The 16564-nt window shown below is 33.8% G+C and overlaps 2 protein-coding genes across 2 annotated transcripts in view; one reads left to right on the forward strand and one right to left on the reverse strand.

Annotated features, from left to right (window-relative positions):
- The window catches only part of LOC139523794 (uncharacterized), a 51816-nt gene extending 47784 nt beyond the window's left edge, over positions 1–4032 (forward strand). The window contains exon 7 of the mRNA XM_071318079.1: positions 3734–4032. Within this exon, the coding sequence (XP_071174180.1) occupies positions 3734–3911 (178 nt within the window). The 3' untranslated portion in view covers positions 3912–4032. The remainder of the gene's footprint in view (positions 1–3733) is intronic.
- Positions 4033–7863: 3831 nt separating this feature from the next.
- Positions 7864–16442, reverse strand: LOC139523793 (malonyl-CoA-acyl carrier protein transacylase, mitochondrial-like). The gene is made up of 4 exons (XM_071318078.1): positions 15648–16442; positions 14663–14750; positions 12613–12833; positions 7864–8366 (listed from the first exon to the last, which is right to left on the reverse strand). Exons 1-4 carry the CDS (start codon positions 16299–16301, stop codon positions 7968–7970), a joined length of 1362 nt encoding a protein of 453 aa, XP_071174179.1. The 5' UTR covers positions 16302–16442; the 3' UTR covers positions 7864–7967.
- Between the last annotated feature and the right edge of the window lie 122 nt (positions 16443–16564).

The following is a 16564-nucleotide window of genomic DNA, read 5'->3' on the forward strand; positions in this document are numbered from 1 at the left end:
TGAAAAACAATAGAACACATGACACAACATAGAAAACTAAAGAATAAACAACACGAACCCCACCCGGAAGGGTAAGCAGATCCTGCTCCACATGTGGCACCCGTTGTGTTGCTTATGTGATTACAAATCCGGTAAATAGTCTAATTCGGTAGGTCACATTCATGAAAGGGAAGGGGATTGTAGTTACGACGTAAGGAACATATCTGATATCATTTGTGAAACGGTTATTCCATAACGGTCAACCAACTCGTGATGGCGTCCGTAAAATTTACGAAGGGATGATTTCAACTTCACCATTTGGAACTCTTGATTTTTAAAATAGCTTCCTTGTGAGCAGTAACCCTCTATCAAGAAAATCATGATAGGAAATGCAAGCACGGGAATATCGTATCAATTGGGAGATATATACCCCGTATGCAGGTGCTGCTGGAATTTTTCTACTTAGAAATGGAAAGTTCACAATTGGAAAGCTGAAATCATCTCTTTTGTCGTAAAGTTTTGTTTTCAACCGACCCTCATTGTCAATTTCTACATGTAAGCCGACTTAACTGTATCTGTAGTATCCTTTATCTCCAATTCGATGGGATAGATGCGTTCCACATAGTCACCAAAATTTGAATTGTTTAGTGAAAGAACGTAATCTATATAGCGGAAAGTAGAGTTAAAGGATATTGCTAACTTCTTGTCTTTCTTCCTAAAAAGTTCCTGCATGAAGTCAGCCTCATAATAATAAAGAAACAAGTCGGCAAGTAGAGGGCCACAAATTGTTCCCATTGGGATGCCGACAGTCTGTTGAAAAACACGTCCTCCGAACGTTACAAATATGTTGTCAATCAAGAAATCAAGCATTTTGATAATATCGGTTTCAGAGAATTTTTTGTTTGAATCAGATTGATTCTTTACAAAGTATGATTTATCCCTCCCCAAGACAAGTTACTTGTATCTACGTTGGCCATTCTTTTTTATGAAGCAAAGTAATACCAACTCTTTCAATTTGTCTTTTAGTTTGGAATGTGGAATACTTGTGTAAAGAGTAGAAAAGTCAAATGTTTTAATACTGTTACAAGATGAAAGAGAGTTAGATTGTATGTACTCTAAAAGATCTTTGGAATTTTTAAGTATCCACATCTGATTCACGCCACCTCTAGAATAGGCAGTTTGACAATAACTTTGAAGCCCGTCTTTGATTGCTGATAAAATAGATGTTAATAATTTAGAAAGAGGTTTCGTGAAGCACTTGGAAGTTGAAATACCAAAGGAACAAAGAACAGACCTATGATTATCCAGGATTTCCTCTTTGGTAAGTGTCGTGAGGGTATATGTTGAGTTTCCAAGTGAATTTTCTATACCTAATTCGTTTATCAAGCAATTAATGTAGTGACTTTTACAGACAAAAACGATGTTATTTGGGGCTTTGTCTGCGGGGACAACAACATATTTATCATGGAGGTCGGATAAGTGTTTAGCAACATTTGGGTCTTTAAAGATTGACGTAGCATGGGCATTGATGAACCCATTCAGTTTCTTAATTCTGATTTGTATTAACGACCTCACTGCCTTAATCCATTCGGATAGAGTGTCTACGTCTTCCTTTACACGTTTAGCCCATTGCCTGGCATAATCCTCGACTGAGTCCATCAAAATTTTAAAGTTGTATTTCCAATTGATGGATTTAGGCTCACGATATTTCGGACCTTTCGATAACACATTTCGTAGAGAAGTGTTATTAACAATGTTAAGGTCACCGGTTATTAAACCAAGAGTTCCAAATGGTGAAGTTGAAATCATCCCTTCGTAAATTTTACGGACGCCATCACGAGTTGGTTGACCGTTATGGAATAACCGTTTCACAAATGATATCGCATATGTTCCTTACGTCGTAACTACAATCCCCTTCCCTTTCATGAATATGACCTACCGAATAAGACTATTTACCGGATTTGTAATCACTTAAGCAACACGACGGGTGCCACATGTGGAGCAGTATCTGCTTACCCTTCCGGAGCACCTGAGATCACCCCTAGTTTTTGGTGGGGTTCGTGTTGTTTATTCTTTAGTTTTCTATGTTGTGTCGTGTGTACTATTGTTTTTCTGTTTGTCTTTTTTATTTTTAGCCATGGCGTTGTCAGTTTGTTTTAGATTTATGAGTTTGACTGTCCCTTTGGTATCTTTCGTCCCTCTTTTATATTATAACGTGGCCAGCAGGATTATATGTGAATTGGGAACTAGCACAAGTGCAATCAGGAGGTTTAGACTTGAAGTCGTCAATATCGAGATTCTGCAAAACGCGTTTGTAATTGAAAATTTTAGTTGCAATAGGTTTGGTATAGGTATAAGAAATTATTGGTACAGACTGGTCTTTGAAATAAGGAGGTATTTTCGATTGAACTAATTTATGATGAAGGATATTGCCTAGGTTGACGCCATCGAGACATTTGTTGGCAAAGGAAAGATTTAGAAAAGATCTTTTCTCTTTTTCATCTTTTCTAATGCGAACTGGCTTGAAAAGTCTGTGACTTGCAATATCCGAAATTATAGCTTGAAGTTTGTATTGGTTTGAATGAGGGTTTGTAACAGTGTAGTCCAAACATAAATTGAACAGAGAATGAAAAGATCTTTGAAACTGACTTTAATTGTTATTGACAACACATTTTTTTTCTTTCCGATGCCTTTATCATGCAGACAGTCGTCATTCGTATGGAAACAAAATGTACTCCTCGTCTTGACGACTTTTTCTTTATTCATATGAGGCTCAAGTGGTGGGGGAGCAGCCTTATCCGACATTCGGCAGAATATGAAAGAAATATGCAACAAATGTAAAGTGTTGACTGCAAAACATGTCTGCACCTATATGTATATCCAACACACCCTCATTTAATAATAGCAGTATACATTCTTGTCCTTCAACCCGATCGACACACTTCACTGACAGAACCTAACTATTGCTAACTATTTACACCACTGGGTTGATGCCACTGCTGGTGGACGTTTCGTCCCCGAGGGTATCACCAGCCCAGTAGTCAGCACTTCGGTGTTGACATGCATATCAATTATGTGGTCATTTTTATAAATTTCCTTTTACAAAATTTTTAATGTTTCGAAAAACTAAGGATTTTCTTATCCCAGGAATAGATTACCTTAGCCGTGTTTGGAACAACTGTTTTTGAATTTTAGGTCCTCAATGCTCTTCAACTTTGTACGTGTTTGGCTTTACAACTATTTTGATCTGAGCTTATGTAGCCGAAACGCGCGTCTGGCGTATTAAATCATAATCCTGGTACCTTTGATAACTAATTGCATTACGTTAATTTGTTTTGGTGCTGCATATGGAGGAACACATTGTCATTCGATGTTAAGTGAACGACTATCGAATATAACGAATTTTGATTTAAATTTGACATTTTAATGCATGCTCAGTAAAATCTCCTTCGAAAAAGAATATGATTTTTGATTTTTGAAATACCAGTATACAAATTTTTTTTCCGATATCACGTTTCATCTATATTTTCCAAATCCGTTCAGTATCGTATTTTGTTGTAAGATTTGCATACAAAATAAACTTGTTTAAAAATGCTATAAATGCTGAAAAAAAATGTTGAAGCTGGTGCAAAAACAAGTATTACTGTATATAATTGTGAAGAAAAAATAACGCAACAAATTATTGATATTGAAAACAATATATATGTGTCATATATTAACGATAGAAACTGTCGATTGTCACTTATGATTTCAGTCAATTGTATGATGTCATCCGTATCAAAAGAGAAGTCCTGAAAACAGAATTCCAGAGAGAGTTCGATGACGGGATGCTCTTCTCTTTTGAAGCAGGGGCCACGATAAAACGTGTTAAAAATATCTGTGGCCGGTTGAATTCAGGGAAACTAAGCAACCGGAGCAGTATAGAGTTTTGACAAAACAAACAGGTTGCACCAATTTATCTTTGAGTGATACTATAGCAAATTGTGGCCAAGGAAATGGTTTCACAAAGTTTATTTGTGAAGAAATGGTCTTGTCGATCTGTGTATTGACGGTAAACAATTTAAAATCGGTGAAGTTGTACAGAAGCAAATTGAACCAACAAATGGCATAACCAACCCTGCAGCGTTTGAAAAGAAGTTCAAAGGACGAGTCCTCATTCAGAATGATAATACTTTTCATGCAGCCCTTGGTAACATTGGTGGTTTGGGAATTGTTTATTCATATACTCTTCGTGCTGACAATGCCTATTATCTAACGGAAAACCGTTACATGGTCACGTGGGAGGAAGCACAGAATAAAATTTCAATACTATATAACCGAAATATAAATGAACGAGAAAGGAAACCAGGTTCATTGCACAGTTTTGAATTATTTATAAATCCATATCCTATGTTGCCTGTAGGTCCAGTCGATGTCATAATATGTACCTTAGAGTATACAAGCGGTTTACCAGAAGGCAATCGACCACGCTGGTAAATCATTCCTCATGAATGGGTGCGTTTAGGTTTTGTTCGGGCGTGCGAAATCAATCCAGATATTATTCCTTTGCTGATGAATAACATTATGCGATGTACTATCACTCAGAAGCCTGTGACTGTGAATGCTCCTAAAGCTTTTGATCCTTTATCGGGATTAAAAGAATCTGGTCAGGTTACCGTAAGCGAATGCGCTATTGAAACGCAAACTCCAGCTGATGTCATCAAGAAGATTCATTCTTTGGTAGATCGTTATCAAATTATTCGAGGCGAAAACAAACATCAATTGGCAACTTCTCCGTTTGTTGTGAGGTTTTCTGTGTCATCTGGTGAACATATGACTACGCAGTACAATCGGCTGACAATGAAGATTAGCAGCAATATATTGGTGGGAACACCAAATGCAGATAATACTCTACAGCAGTTTAAAGATTTGATGCAAAACGAGTTCTACCATGTTGACGACCTAGATGACTTTGAGTATGGTGCAAGATGCAGATGTTAACAGCTTGAGGCAGATGTATCCAACAAATCATGATGCTGATAAGGGTCGTGTTGTTTCTTTCAAACTTGTCATACAGTGACTTCACACAAAAACGATTTTCGGGAAAGCTTTAGTGAAAGTTTTTTACGCAGCAAAATTAACAAGAGTGCACATGCTGAAATGGCTCGCCTTCTTTACTTACCATTATCTTAATAGTTCTAAATATAAAGCTTTACTACAACTTAGATAAATCAAACTGGAAATACATGTACACCTTACAATCATTCATTACACCAAATTCCCTTTAAATATTGTTGACCTATTGCACATCAATGAAACAAACTTTAATAACAAGAGAACTTGACATTGATCAACGAACCATGACAATGAGGTCAAGGTCGGGTGAACTCTGATTACTCATAAGAGAGAAATAAGAATTCTAAAAATCTTAACTTTTTTTCAAGTAACCATGAAAATGAGGTCAAGGACAATGGACATAAATGGACGAAAACTTTATAACATAGGGCATCTACATACAAAGTATGAAGGATCAAGGTCTTCTTCCTTCTGTAATATTAAGTCTCTAAAAGTGAGCAAACGCCGTCACTGCTGGATCAGTATCCCCATGTAAAGCTTTCATGTAAACAACCGATAATGACTAATATAGGTCCAAACTAAACTTAATGTGTCCAGTTTTACAAAATGTTATGAAAATGTTATGAAGTTATAGGTCTACGTCAAACGAAGTTGGATACTTTTTTTTAAATCATATTGATAAGCACTGTATGATTGACTTAAGTACATGTAACTGTTCTTTTTCAGGTAATCAATCGAAACAATTAAACAAAATTGAACAATTTAATTCCTTTAGGATATTCAAAATCTGTTTAAAGGAACAGAATGATGAATAAATGCTCATTATTAACCATAAATTAAACTGAAATTACACATGTGAAACAACTTTCAAACTAAACAAACAAAGTGAAAAGCCATTTAGGGAAATTTCTATTTTTAGTAGAAAGTAAAATCGCAAAATACAGATCCCAGGAATATTCAAAACCAAAACTTCCTAATAAAATGGCATAATCAAAAGCTCAAACACATCAAACATGTGGATAACAACTGTCATATTGCTGGCTTGGTACTGGAATTTTCTTATGAAGTATGAAGAAAAGGATGGATTAAAGTAGCAGGGACCAATTTGGATGGATAGTGGGCTGTCAAATATAATTCTGAAAGGTGCTGACCGCAAAAGGATCATCCTTGCCAAGGTCTCAATTAGTCAAGTGGTTTTTAAAGCAAAGATTTTTTATTTTAGGAATGAATAAAAAGCTTGATTTTCATAAAAGGCAGATTTGCCAAAGTATGTATTCTGGATCATTGGGCACATATTTTAAACTATCAAACAAGAGGATGAGTGTGGCATTTTTTGTTTCAATGGGCATACCCAGTAGTTTCAGAGGATTTTTTCATAAAAGTTACAAGACTACTGCATGACAATTGAACAAGATTAAGGTTGTGATCCCTAATGGCAATAGCTCACTCACACTTGTCCTCTACATTATGTGCATGTGCAAAAAAATAACGAAAAGGAAACTGAAAACAGAAATTTTTAAGAGAAAATGACAATACCAAAATTGGTTACCAATAATTCATATTTATTAAACAATAAGTACTTTTTCTGCTTTAATAGTTACTTCTTTGTTTAAATGCTAACCATAAATTGATTCGTTAATAATAAAACAACAAATATAAAAGAGGACAAATAAGGCAAACATATATGTATATAATATACTTCAAAATTTAAATAGTTTTCATAGACATTAATTTCCCTGAAACCTAAAATTATTTCATGTTTATGTAAATATTTAGACGTAACATACTTAGCATAGTAATGTAACATTTGATTACTTATGTGTATTTTGCATTTGAAATGAAATTTTTTTTTTTAAAGTTTCGCTATACTTGTATTATATACACCATATTTCTCTTTTCATTATATTCTCCAAGTCTCTCCTTGAGTATGCACACAAATCATATCCAGCATAGTAAGTTAAAGATATGATTAAAAACCAACAAAATATTCAAGCGACAAAGCACCATAAAATATCTAACGAAATGAAATTAGGTTTGAAAATCAACAGCAAAGTTTCAAGCAAGATTGGCTGCAATATCTATTAAATGTGAAATAATTGAAGATTGTATGTCACAAATATCACATAATTAATACCTTCCAACCAACATTTATTTAGTAATTACTACACTGTATATCCATCAGTTAATAATGTGAATATCATAAAATAAATGAAAAAATATATTAGTGTTTTGTGTTTAATGTGTTTTATGTTATCGATTTTGTGTCCTATCAATCTTAAGAGTAAGACTTTTTAGTGTGTTCTTATGTTGTTTTTTTTAACACCACTGTACCAGGTAAGGGGAAGGTTGAGCAATCACAAACAAGTTTAACCCTGTACCTTTTTTATGTGCATGTCCCAAGTCAGGAGACTGTAGTTCATTGGTTGGCGTTAGTTCATGTTTGTCATATTGGTTTTTCATTAACTGTTTTGTTATGAAATTAGGCTATCAGTTTTTTTTTTAATTGTTTCACATTTTTCATGTCAAGCCTTTTAAAGCTGACTTTACAGTATGAGTTTTCCACATTGTGGAAGGTTTTATGGTGATATAAAATTGTATATATCCACTTATTTGAATTCTGGTCAATATGTATATCTTTGGCAATCATACGACATCTTCTAATCTTTAAAGAGTTAATATTATTGGTATTAACTCCTACATGTATTTGAACTGATTTACGAGATTCTCAGTTTTAAAAAGTTTCCAGTACATTTAAGCAAAACTTTTTTTTAATGTATAGAAAGTGATTTGTTTGATATATTTTGCTTAAATTATCTGAACATAAAAGCATTATTTTAATAATTTAATACCAAAACTGTATCATGCTGACTACAATGTTTGTTAACAGAATCATATTTCACTCAGAGTTACATTTTGAAAGGCTTCATTCTTTATTATACTTGTATATTTCTGTAATTTTTAAATGCTTTGTTATTCATTTTGTCTAAGAAAATTCCCAGCTGATTGCCAGGTCCACATTCATATGTATATGGAAATGCTGATTTATTTTTGTCTCTTGTAAATAGCGTTGACATTATTTGTTCCCATTTTACTGGTCTCACAAGTTGATTAACAACAGTCTTATGGAAATTGGCATTATTCTGCAGTCTATTAGAAGTCATATTTGACAATATAGGAAATTTTGGACGATGTATTTCTATCCTTCTCAATGCATTACTGACAGGTTTCCTTGCTAAGTCCATTAAAGGAGTGTGGAAAGCACCACTAACTGGTATACGTTTACAACTTCTTATTCCAAAATCTTTTTTATTCTTCTCTATGAAGTCTAATGCCTGTAAAATATGAATGCTTATTTGAATGAACTACAATATAAAACAAGAGGCTCTCAAGAGCCTGAATCGCTCACCTTAATTCTTTTGGTTAAATCTCTCATCAATGATTATTTTGGCTTTTCAATTTATTTAAATGTTTTTTGGATCGTCCGATTTTCTTCAAAAGCCAAAAAAAATAATCATTTTCTCCTATGTTCTATTTTAGCCATAGGAGCTATGTTTCTTGACATACAAGGAAATAAAATATAAAATTTATACTAGATACTCTGAAACTCATTTAGCCTAAGTTTGGCTGAAATTGATACAGCAGTTTCAAAGGAGAAGATTTTTTAAAGTAAGTCAACATGATGAACAAATTGTGAAAAAAAGTCTTTAAAGGGCAATAACTCCTTAAGTGGTCAATTGACAATTTTGGTCAATTGACTTAATTGAAGATCTTACTTTGCTGAACATTATTGCTGTTTACAGTTTATTTCTATCTATAATTATATTCAAGATAATAAACAAAAACAGCAGAATTTCCTTAAAATTATCAATTCAGGGGCAGCAACCCAACAACAGGTTGTCTGATTCATCTGAAAATTTCAGGGCAGATAGATCTTGACCTGATAAACAATATTACCCATCGTCATATTTGCTCTAAATGCTTTGGTTTTTGAGTTATAAGCCAAAAACTGCATTTGACCCCTATGTTCTATTTTTTAGCAATGGCGACCATGTTTGTTGATAGATCATAACTTCGGATACAATTTACAAACTAGATACCCTAAGGAAGATTCAGTTAAAGTTTGGAAGTATTTGGCCCAGCAGTTTCAGAGAAGAAGATTTTTGTAAAAGATTACTAAGATTTACGAAAAATGGTTAAAAATTGACTATAAAGGGCAATAACTCCTAAAGGGGTCAACTGACCATTTCCGTCATGTTGACTTATTTGTAAATCTTACTTTGCTGAACATTATTGCTGTTTACAGTTTATCTCTATCTATAATAATATTCAAGATAATAACCAAAAACAGCAAAATTTCTTTAAAATTACCAATTCAGGGGCAGTAACCCAACAACAGGTTGTCTGATTCATCTGAATATTTCAAGGCAGATAGATCTTGACCTGATAAACAATATTATATCATGTCAGATTTGCTCTTAATGCTTTGGTTTTTGAGTTATAAGCCAAAAACTGCATTTGACCCCTATGTTCTATTTTTAGCAATGGCGACCATGTTTGTTGATAGATCACAACTTCGGATACAATTTACAAACTAGATACCCTAAGGAACATTCAGTTAAAGTTTGGAAGTATTTGGCCCAGTAGTTTCAGAGGAGAAGATTTTTGTAAAAGATTACTAAGATTTACGAAAAAATGGTTAAAAATTGACTATAAAGGGCAATAACTCCTAAAGGGGTCAACTGACCATTTCCGTCATGTTGACTTATTTGTAAATCTTACTTTGCTGAACATTATTGCTGTTTACAGTTTATCTCTATCTATAATAATATTCAAGATAATAACCAAAAACAGCAAAATTTCCTTAAAATTACCAATTCAGGGGCAGCAACCCAACAACAGGTTGTCTGATTCATCTGAAAATTTCAAGGCAGATAGATCTTGACCTGATAAACAATATTACCCCATGTCAGATTTGCTCTAAATGCTTTGGTTTTTGAGTTATAAGCCAAAAACTGCATTTGACCCCTATGTTCTATTTTTAGCAATGGCGACCATGTTTGTTGATAGATCATAACTTCGGATACAATTTACAAACAAGATACCCTAAGGAACATTCAATTAAAGTTTGGAAGTATTTGGCCCAGTAGTTTCAGAGGAGATTTTTGTAAAAGATTACTAAGATTTACGAAAAATGGTTAAAAATTGACTATAAAGGGCAATAACTCCTAAAGGGGTCAACTGACCATTTCCGTCATGTTGACTTATTTGTAAATCTTACTTTGCTGAACATTATTGCTGTTTACAGTTTATCTCTATCTATAATAATATTCAAGATAATAACCAAAAACAGCAAAATTTCTTTAAAATTACCAATTCAGGGGCAGTAACCCAACAACAGGTTGTCTGATTCATCTGAATATTTCAAGGCAGATAGATCTTGACCTGATAAACAATATTATATCATGTCAGATTTGCTCTTAATGCTTTGGTTTTTGAGTTATAAGCCAAAAACTGCATTTGACCCCTATGTTCTATTTTTAGCAATGGCGACCATGTTTGTTGATAGATCACAACTTCGGATACAATTTACAAACTAGATACCCTAAGGAACATTCAGTTAAAGTTTGGAAGTATTTGGCCCAGTAGTTTCAGAGGAGAAGATTTTTGTAAAAGATTACTAAGATTTACGAAAAAATGGTTAAAAATTGACTATAAAGGGCAATAACTCCTAAAGGGGTCAACTGACCATTTCCGTCATGTTGACTTATTTGTAAATCTTACTTTGCTGAACATTATTGCTGTTTACAGTTTATCTCTATCTATAATAATATTCAAGATAATAACCAAAAACAGCAAAATTTCCTTAAAATTACCAATTCAGGGGCAGCAACCCAACAACAGGTTGTCTGATTCATCTGAAAATTTCAAGGCAGATAGATCTTGACCTGATAAACAATATTACCCCATGTCAGATTTGCTCTAAATGCTTTGGTTTTTGAGTTATAAGCCAAAAACTGCATTTGACCCCTATGTTCTATTTTTAGCAATGGCGACCATGTTTGTTGATAGATCATAACTTCGGATACAATTTACAAACAAGATACCCTAAGGAACATTCAATTAAAGTTTGGAAGTATTTGGCCCAGTAGTTTCAGAGGAGATTTTTGTAAAAGATTACTAAGATTTACGAAAAATGGTTAAAAATTGACTATAAAGGGCAATAACTCCTAAAGGGGTCAACTGACCATTTCCGTCATGTTGACTTATTTGTAAATCTTACTTTGCTGAACATTATTCCTGTTTACAGTTTATCTCTATCTATAATAATATTCAAGATAATAACCAAAAACAGCAAAATTTCCTTAAAATTACCAATTCAGGGGCAGCAACCCAACACCGGGTTGTCTGATTCATCTGAAAATTTCAGGGCAGATAGATCTTGACCTGATTAACAATATTACCCCATGTCAGATTTGCTCTAAATGCTTTGGTTTTTGAGTTATAAGCCAAAAACTGCATTTGACCCCTATGTTCTATTTTTAGCAATGGCGACCATGTTTGTTGATAGATCAAAACTTCAGATACAATTTATAAATTATATACCCTAAGGAACATTCAGTTAAAGTTTGAAAGTATTTGGCCCAGTAGTTTCAGAGGAGAAGATTCTTGAAATAGTTTACGACGACGACAGACGACGACAGACGACGGACGCCAAGTGATGGCATAAGCTCACTTGTCCCTTCGGGACAGGTGAGCTAAATATGAATTGCAATGGTAAAAATAACAATCAATCTTATAATTCAAGGTCTTTTACTTTCCAATGTATTTATATTACATAGTATGGATGTGTACTGATTGATAATTTAGTCTAAGATGCCTGATTTTTTTTATTACTTGTTAGTGGCTTTGAACTAGCTGTCAGTAACTGAGAGTACTCTCAAATCTGTACTTGGTGTCTTTTTGTTAATGGGATATCAATCGATATACAAGTACCGGTCACCTCAACTCTGTGTAGTATTTGTATTTGTATCCATCTGATGAGTTAAGCCTTTTTCAACTGATTTTTATTGTTCGTTCTTATGTTGTACTGTTACACCACTGTCCCAGGTTAGAGGGAGGTTTATGACTCGCTAACATGTTAATTCAGTGGTTGTCATTTGTTGATGTTTTTCATATTTGTTTTTCTTCTTTTTTTGTTCATAAATTAGGCCGTTAGTTTTTCTCATTTGAATTGTTTTACATTGTCATTTCTTGGACATTATAGCTTACTATGCAATATGGGCTTTGCTCATTGTTGAAGGCTGTACGGTGACCTGTCGTTAATTTTTGTGTCATTTGGTCTCTTGTGGAGAGTAGTCTCATTGGCAATCATACCACATCTTCTTTTTTACAGTAAAAAATGTTTGATGTCATTATGGAAAGATTTGAAAAAAGTACTGCCAGGAGTTACGTAGGAATAATGGATGAAAAAGGCAGAGGAGTGGAAAAAACTTTAACAAATGAATGGTAAGAAAATATTGATGTCTCAGTACAGAAACTATGAAGCTCATTCAAAATAGAGTAAGAACCTCTTTGTACCTCTTCATGTCCAGCTATAACTTTAACCTCAGGGAACAGGTAGCTGGCTATTCTACAAACAGGATCTTCTATATGATGTTGCTCCTTGCAATACTGTTTAGCAGCTTCTGTAGCTAGATTCAGTTTGGTTCCCCAGAAACAAAACACTGTCATCATTCCGCTAGGTGTCTCCTCTGAGGCTCTCTGCATTGCCTGAGCTCTTACTTTGACCACACTGAGGGCTGAAAATAGTGACAGATAATAGTTACTGTTATAAGAACTGGAAACTTGTTTTTAATATTGACAAAGTAAAGTCGTGTGACAATGACTGCCTTGTCTTGGTTATCCATTAGACAGCAATCTAATTACACAAATAGCAAATACAACATCACATTTAAAGGTTCACAAACTTTTTGCTTTTTGAAACTTCAGCAAGACAGCACCAGTCTTTATATTAAGGCAATATTATGTCTACAGCTCAAGATGTCCATTTTTAGCTGCTGATTTTTTTATTCAGTTAAAAATTTACACTTGCTTATCATGCTTATATACTAGAGCTGAATAATTCACCATAGATAAGGGTGACAGCTGGGAGATAAAGGGAATCACTCTTTGATTAATAGCTGTCTCATAAATCACGAGCATGTATATTACTGCACTCAAGGCACACAAGCTACATTTCTTTACCTCAATCCAAGTTTTTTCCAACTGAGATGGGATCTGAGATTCATGAAATGAAAACTAGTAAACCAAAGTAATAAGTTAGAAATCAGGTAACAAAATTGTTTCTCTCATGTTAAGATGGACTAGTACACATTTTTGTTTAGGGGCCCTCCTATGTGTTCAGATTTCTCCCTGGGTTGAAAATCCATTAGTGGCTTTGTGCTATTTTCTGCTCTTTGACACATTGCCGATTTTCATTCTTAATTTTATCTTACTTGAAGTAATAAAAAACAATCTTGACTTATATCTCTATATATTATACATTGTATATACTATATATAATATAAGATATAAAGCTAAAGGCTGACCAACGGACACTACAAATTATGGTATAGATGCTACATTGTAAGTGAGAGATGTGTGTGAACTTAGACGAGATTATCTCCCCCTAATAGAGTACAGTCAATCAAGAAATTATTGTGAGGTTTTTATTATTGTGAAAAATGCGAGAGAGTTGTAAAAGCAATAATTTAAACTTGCATTATGAAATATTTAATATAAATTAAACACAATTTTTCTCAAAATCATAAAAAATTAAAATCACATTTTAATCTAAAATGACAAAATCGCAATAATAAATGCAAGCAATAGTTTCTGAATTTTCAGTACATGTAACAAGTCAGGCTATCTTGACCATGCCCTTATTGCTCACTTTGTTTTTCTTTCTTCATTCAACATTTTCAAATTTTTAGCAGATCCTGTTTTTCCATTTTTTTCTGAGTCATTGATAATCAGAGATCCCTGTGATCTATTTTAAGATGGCACATTACCATTGTTAGACTTGCTACAATTCCCTTTCTAATATTTCTCTCTTACTAATTTATATGTTTACTGATAAGTGCCAGCCTACTGATTGCCCTTGGAGAAAGGTATAATATAATTGTAATCTCCTAGTTATAGCAGTAAAATTATTAAAGGGGCAAAATTGAAAAAATAATAATAATTAGGAAGGGACATGTAGCAAGTCTATACCATTGTCTAAAATCCCTTTCATGGTTCACAATCAATTTGACAGTTTTTCTTAGAAAAGATATGAAAATGTGTGATAATCAGGGTTATAAATGCTTGTTATGGGCCCTGTGAACTAAAGCCCAATAAAAGTTTACAGTAAATATATTCATAGCTGAATTATTTTGTGCTCTATTTAATCTAACTGGTAAATCTCGTCATTGCACGACTGTGACACTACACTACATGATGTAGTTTAGTGTCAGAGTCATGCAATGAGGAGGTTTATTAGTAGTTTTTTGTCAGAGTCATGCTATTTTAACTGTTAAAATAGAATTCAATTATTTAAGATTCTCATTTAAATAAACTATCTAATATATATATAGCTATATGTAAGTACCATCTTCAAAAGACATCATTCCAGCAAACACCATAGCAGCAAACTCTCCAACACTGTAACCAGCTGTAGCAACGGTATTCTCTATACCCTGTAATACAACAAAATCATGATATTAATGTACTTATGATATCAATTGATTTTTCCTATACATCTTTCATTCATTTCCCCATTTTCATCTTCTACACAAGAAATATTCTTCCAGCATGAACTGTTTTTACACCAAGGCTTATAGCAGGCAACAAATATTCTATTTTGTTTAAAATGGTCATCTGATCAACATGAAAAATTCTGCTGGCAAATATCTGTTTAAAACAATTTTGACTCACAACAGGCCACTTAAATGTACACATGTTACAGACCCCTCAACATGCTCAATAAGAGTTGTTGCAAGGGTTCTTTAACGTGCATAGTGCATGGTACTCCCTGAATATGGGAGCTCAGATTTAATGTCCCTGTCTGACAGTCAGATTACTCTATAGAAATGCTCAACAAATTTGCACAGCTACCACCATTTGTTACGCGTAACCAGGAAGGGGTGTTTGAAATTTTTTAACCCATACAATGTAGGTTCGTTCCAGTTTCCTGGGATTTGAAGAGCAATGTTAAAAGTTCTGCAAAAGTTAACCAATTGTGAACTTTCCATTTCTATGTACATGAGGTAGCAACATACCAGCAGCGCCTGCATACGAACTATACATGTATATCTCCCGCTTGATACGATATATTCCCCAAAATGTATTTCCTATCATGATTCCCTTCATGTAGGGTTGCTGCGCACATGGAAGCTATTAAATTTCCAAATGATCAAGTTCAAATCATCAATATCCCTTTGCACGACAGGTGCCACATGAGGAACAGGATCTGCTTACCCAGAGAATATATACAAATGTAACAATAACTGTAGAAATATTATAATATTTATAACTGTAATGTTGTAACACATTGTACATTTTGTATGTGTAAAAATCTTTTTATTATTGTTTACCTGAAAGTTTTCTTCTTTTAATCTCTCAATAGCTGCAACAGATGTCACAAAAACAGCAGGCTGACAATGTATAGTTTTATCTAGTTCTGATTTTGGACCATACAGACATAGTTTTAGTAAATCATATTTCAGTATTTCACTAGCATGGTCATATAGTCCTTTGACACCTGGAAAGGGTAACAATTGTTTACCCATGCCAACAAACTGGCTTCCTTGCCCAGGAAAAAAAGTAAATGATTTTGTCTCTGGGTCAATTTCGGGTCTTATTATTTGTGAATGTTTTTCATGTTCTTTTGATTTTTGATTGTCACCAACATCTGATGAAAAAGTCTCTACAAATCCTTTATCGTTATCTGAGTTTATAATCATATCATCAAGCATTCCTTTGACTTCAAGTGTGCCCTGGTTTTCATAATCGGATGTCCTTGCAACAGATCTCGAATGTGTTGAATGAAACGAATCGGTTTGTCGTTTCCTATGTCTTCTAGGTACATAACTTGCATCACTTGCAATGTCAACTGATGAAGATGGACTTGTTTGTTCGTCTGTTTTCTTGGAACAAAACGTCCGAAAACTGGTTAGAAACCTTGCATCAGAAAACAACTGTCTTTGTGCGACAAAGAAAATGGAGTCTCTTAACAACAATGGGAACATGGTCTTCAGTAAGTTGCTACACCTTAGTTATCAATCACTTATAAGAGTGACAATTGATGAAAATTTGGCCTCCATGTGCTCTTGTTTACAATCAGCTATCGGAAATGGGTCGTACTCCGAAAATGAGATTCACCTTTTTACGACAAATACTTTAGTATCATAAACATTAAAAATCGGATTCAAAAATTCATTTTTTTTTTGTTTTTTGGTCTATAATGGTGAATTCCTGTTTTCATTTAAACCATTTTTGCTAAAATTCGAGT

Source organism: Mytilus edulis, chromosome 5 (assembly GCF_963676685.1).
Source record: "Mytilus edulis chromosome 5, xbMytEdul2.2, whole genome shotgun sequence".
Classification (NCBI taxonomy): Eukaryota; Metazoa; Mollusca; class Bivalvia; order Mytilida; family Mytilidae; genus Mytilus; species Mytilus edulis.